Here is a 4,675-nt window from a genome sequence, read left to right on the forward strand (position 1 = left end):
TGTCACCCCTAACACTAATCAGCTTCTTAAGCGACAACGCCTTCACATGTCACAATACACCCCCATAAAATCTTTGATTCCTTCTCCTCAATCTCTCATTCCTTGTGCCGCCATGGCGCTACCTTGGGCCTTCGTCCTCCTCCCTGCCCTCTTCTTCCTCTCCTCCTCTGTATCCAACCTCTTCTTCTCCAACAGCAGCAGCAATGGGAGTGGAGGGAGATGCTCCCTCTGCCCACAGTCTCCAGAGGTCTCCTTCTGTCCACTGTCTCCAGAGGTCCCCTATATTGTCAGCACGAGGTACAGGACTGCCTACCACTTCCAGCCTCCCAGGAATTGGATCAATGGTATGTTCATGTGATCATGTCTCTGGTTTGGTTTCCTCTCTATTTATTTCCTTTAGGTTTCATTCATCTCTGCTTTCTGGATCATCTGTTGGTGTATGCCACTCTGCTTTCGTGTGCTTTTTCTTGTTCTTGGTCCATGAAAAAGCATGTGACCTCATTGTTTAGTGGCTTGCCCACATGGAGAAGCCAAGTTGAACACACTACTCAATCTTAATTTTGTGTGCCAATATTAAATAATATGCTTGTTAAAGTACATAATAGTTTTGGCAGTACTATCATTACAGAACTGCCATTTTTGTGTCAAAAATGAATAGAGACGATGGAAAAGTTTGGTGGCCAGCTCATTGCTTGTGCAAATTTCTTGCTGAATGCTGCAGTTAGATTTTGAGTAATACTGCCATAAGATGATGATAGCCATAGATGCTCGCGCAAAATAAAATGGAAGTATTCATGGCAGAAATAGTGATATGTACCTTCTCGCCAAGATTTATGCCACTTGCATATTGTCCATATTTGCTCCACCGTTAGTGTTACTTTTGGTCAGACCAAATTCAGTTAGGCAAAGTAGGATGCTTTTCCCTTCCATAACTGGCCACATGGATCATTCTATATCTGTTGCATGAAATTGACATTCTCTCACTTTTTTCCAAATATCCGATGGATTGGCGATCCTCCGGAATCTACGATGACACAAAAGATCCATGTGGTATGAATATCTCAGCGCAAACACCTCTAAATAAAAAGGAGGAGTTGCAGTATTCTAACAATTATACTTCCTTTATAAATATTTCAGGACTAATGTACTACAAAGGCATCTACCATAATTTCTACCAGTATAACCCCCACTGCGCCCTCTGGTGTTGGGGTGACATAGCTTGGGGCCATTCGGTTTCGACAGACCTTGTCAACTGGATCCAGCTTGAACCCGTGATAGAACCGGATAACCCGAGTGACATAGATGGCTGCTGGACCGGTTCAGCCACAATTTTGTCTGGTGGTCAACCGGTCATCCTATACACCGGTGTCAGCATAGACAACTGTCAGGTCCAAAACCTTTTGCTTCCCAGGAACCTTTCTGACCCGTACCTGAGAGAATGGACCAAAGCAGGCAATAACCCAGTGATCCAACCGGTAGTACCGGGTTTGAACAGAAGCTGCTTCAGGGATCCGACGACCGGTTGGATCGGACCAGATGGACTGTGGAGGATAGCAGTTGGTGCTCAGCTGTACAGCTACACCGCTGCACTTTTGTACAAGAGTGAAGACTTTCTGAGTTGGACAAGAGTTGATCACCCACTGTATTCTCATAATTTGTCCAATATGTGGGAGTGCCCGGATTTCTTTGCGGTATTGCCAGGCTATAACAGTGGACTGGACATGTCCGTAGCGGTCCCAAGAGGCGCCAAGTATGCCCTCAAAATGAGCGTGGGTTACTTTGACAAGTACTTGATTGGGGTTTATGATCTCAAACGTGATGCCTTTGTGCCTGATACTATCGTAGATGACTGTCGGCTATGGCTGAGGATTGATTATGGCAATTTCTATGCTTCAAAGTCATTCTTTGACTTGAAAAAGGGCAGGAGGATCATATGGGGTTGGTCTCAGGAGGCAGATTGTCGTTCAGATGATGTTGCAAAAGGTTGGGCAGGAATCCATGTAAGCAAATTCGCCCTAATTGGCTGTGCTTCATATCATATTGGAATAATGATCTAATTTATTTAGCAAATCAATGTAACATATTTAAGCTCAGTTTTTATTATGTTTAGACAATCCCCAGGATGATTTGGTTAGACGACAATGGCAAGCAGTTGCTGCAATGGCCAGTTGATGAGATTGAGTCCCTTCGAACAAATGAAATCAACCATCAAGGACTTGAGCTCAACAAGGGAGATTTGTTTGAGATCAATGGAGTTGACACTTTTCAGGTAGTTTCCTTTGCACAGCTTACTTGGTCTTCAGGAGAATTTATGTTATTTCGAGAAGTGTCAAGCCAGTAAGAACTGTAGGGCCTTCTGATAATTACTAATTATTTGTATAGTGCATTTTTCAGGAGAAGGATAGGTATATATTCCGAAGCTTTGGTGTGTCGTGTATTTTTCAGAGCAATTATAGCTAATCAGACACAAGTTTTCTTGAAACAGGCTGATGTGGAGATATATTTTGAGCCGATGTCCATTGATGCCGCCGAACCTTTTGATCCTTCCTGGCTTTTGGACCCAGAGAAGCATTGCTGTGAAGCATCGGTTCATGGTGGTATAGGGCCATTTGGACTTGTTATTCTGGCCTCAAACAACATGGATGAGCACACTGGCGTGCACTTCAGAGTCTACAAATCACAGCGAAAGTACATGATACTCATGTGCTCTGATCTAAGAAGGTAATTGCTTCTGTTTTTGAGAGAAGTGCATATTTCAACCCCAAACTCTTGCCCTAGTCTAATTTACAATCCCGAACTTCAATACCGTCTAAATTACAACCCCCAAGTCTTAAAACCGGTCAGAATTCAACCCTCCCCTCCCTGTTAACCGGTTTTGACCTGGGGTGACCAGTTTTGACTAGTCAACGGGTCCAATCAGCATGCCACGTCAGATTTTTTTCCAAAATTTCAAGAAAAGGTAAATAAAAATCTGTAAGATCAGGAAAAAATATTTAAAAATCAAAATTCCGAAAAAATTGTTTGCGAAAAAAGCTAGGGAAAATAAAAAAATGTTTTTTTATTTTTTCTGGAAATAATTTTTTCGGGAATTTGAGTTTTTGGGTCTTTTCTAGAAATTATTGTTCTTTTGGAAATTCATTTTTTTATTTTCCCTGTTTTTTGGAAATTTGATTTCTTTTTTCTTTTCCTAGATTTTCTTCGATTTTACAGATTTTTTTCCTTGGAAATTTTGCATTTTTGCCGACGTGGCATGCTGACTGGATCTGTTGACTGGTCAAAACTGGTCAACCAGGTCAAAACCGGTCAACACAGAGGGGAGGGTTGAATCCTAGCCGGTTTTGAGAGTTGGGGGTTGTAAGATGGTATTGGAGTTCGGGGTTGTAAATTAGACTAGGGCAAAAGTTCAGGGTTAAAATATGCACTTCTCTCTCTGTTTTTTGCCTCAGTTTTGCTTAGTCTTCTCCATAAAAGTCTGAAAACTAAATTGAAAGTTTTTCTTTTCTTTGCACAGGTCTTCCATCAGACCATCACCGTACACACCAGCCTATGGAGGCTTCTTTGAACTTGATCTTGCAAAGGAGAGGAATATATCTCTTAGAACTCTGGTAAGCTAAGGAGGCTCTGCCATTTCTCCTTTTATTCACTTCCTATATGTCAGAGTTGAAAATGGATGGATGGATGCTGCCTTGCAGATTGATCGGTCGGCGGTGGAGAGCTTCGGTGGTGGTGGTAGGGTTTGCATCACGTCCAGAGCTTATCCAGCGGTGCTTGCTGGTGTCGGCAAGGCCCACATGTATGCCTTCAACAATGGAAGTGCCACGGTCAGGGTGCCACAGCTCAGCGCATGGACCATGAGGAACGCACATGTGAATGTGGAGAATGGTTGGAGTGCTATTTAAACAGAGGATCAATTTATTTTCTCGATTCTTTTATCATTCATGAGCACTGCCTGGCAGAAATAAGGACATTCAACAGGAGAAAATAGCCTATCATGGACATGGAGTATGTGAGCTCAAGCTCACGTGCACCCTTTGCTACAGTAAAATCGGAAAATATGTATTTTTTTTAAAAAACTGTTTTTTGCAACAAAATTGATGTGTATTTCACATGCATGCCAATTTTCGTGATGAAATGAGATTTGTGGAGGTCTTGAAAAAAAAAGAAAAATCCATGTGGGCGATCCGAGGGTAACTAGGGTACCGCTTCCCTTTCCCACTTCTCCTCGCCACCGCCGGAGGCAGACACTAGGATAATCTGCGTGGCCGCCGATGATGGTTGCGGTGAGGTCTCGGCTGCTCCCTTGCTCGGGTGAAGGGACTATGGGTACCAAGGCAAGAACCATGAGTGGAGAGGCGACATTGTCTGAGCGGCAAGGGCGTTTATTGATGCGGTCCGGCGAGGCGGCACCCAGTCCGGTGTGTGGTCCGTGGGCTGCAGGGACGTCACCTCTGGCATCCGATTCAAAGGTCAGTGCCACATCTTCCCCTTTGGCTCACTTCCCGACAAATCTAGTCGTTGGCACTAATGGTCGTTGGTCACCAGTTGAGTTGTATGACGGGCTAAGGTGGTATGAGTATCGAGACCAAGAGAGGTCCCTGTTTGGCTTGGCCGATCACTATGGTGGCAACCCTCACTGGTGTTGTCCTCCTCATAGGAGGCACCGCCGAGGTTTCCT

At 44.0% G+C, this 4,675-nt stretch overlaps 1 protein-coding gene across 1 annotated transcript; it reads left to right on the forward strand.

Annotated features, from left to right (window-relative positions):
* Nucleotides 1-51: 51 nt before the first annotated feature.
* LOC119318777 (fructan 1-exohydrolase-like) lies at nucleotides 52-4,095 on the forward strand. The gene is made up of 7 exons (XM_037593366.1): nucleotides 52-344; nucleotides 1,042-1,050; nucleotides 1,138-2,000; nucleotides 2,111-2,269; nucleotides 2,486-2,721; nucleotides 3,512-3,605; nucleotides 3,693-4,095. The coding sequence occupies exons 1-7, from the start codon at nucleotides 113-115 to the stop codon at nucleotides 3,897-3,899; spliced, it is 1,800 nt and encodes a 599-aa protein (XP_037449263.1). The 5' UTR covers nucleotides 52-112; the 3' UTR covers nucleotides 3,900-4,095.
* The last annotated feature ends 580 nt before the right edge of the window (nucleotides 4,096-4,675 follow it).

Source organism: Triticum dicoccoides, chromosome 6A, assembly GCF_002162155.2.
Source record: "Triticum dicoccoides isolate Atlit2015 ecotype Zavitan chromosome 6A, WEW_v2.0, whole genome shotgun sequence".
NCBI classification, from domain to species: domain Eukaryota; kingdom Viridiplantae; phylum Streptophyta; class Magnoliopsida; order Poales; family Poaceae; genus Triticum; species Triticum dicoccoides.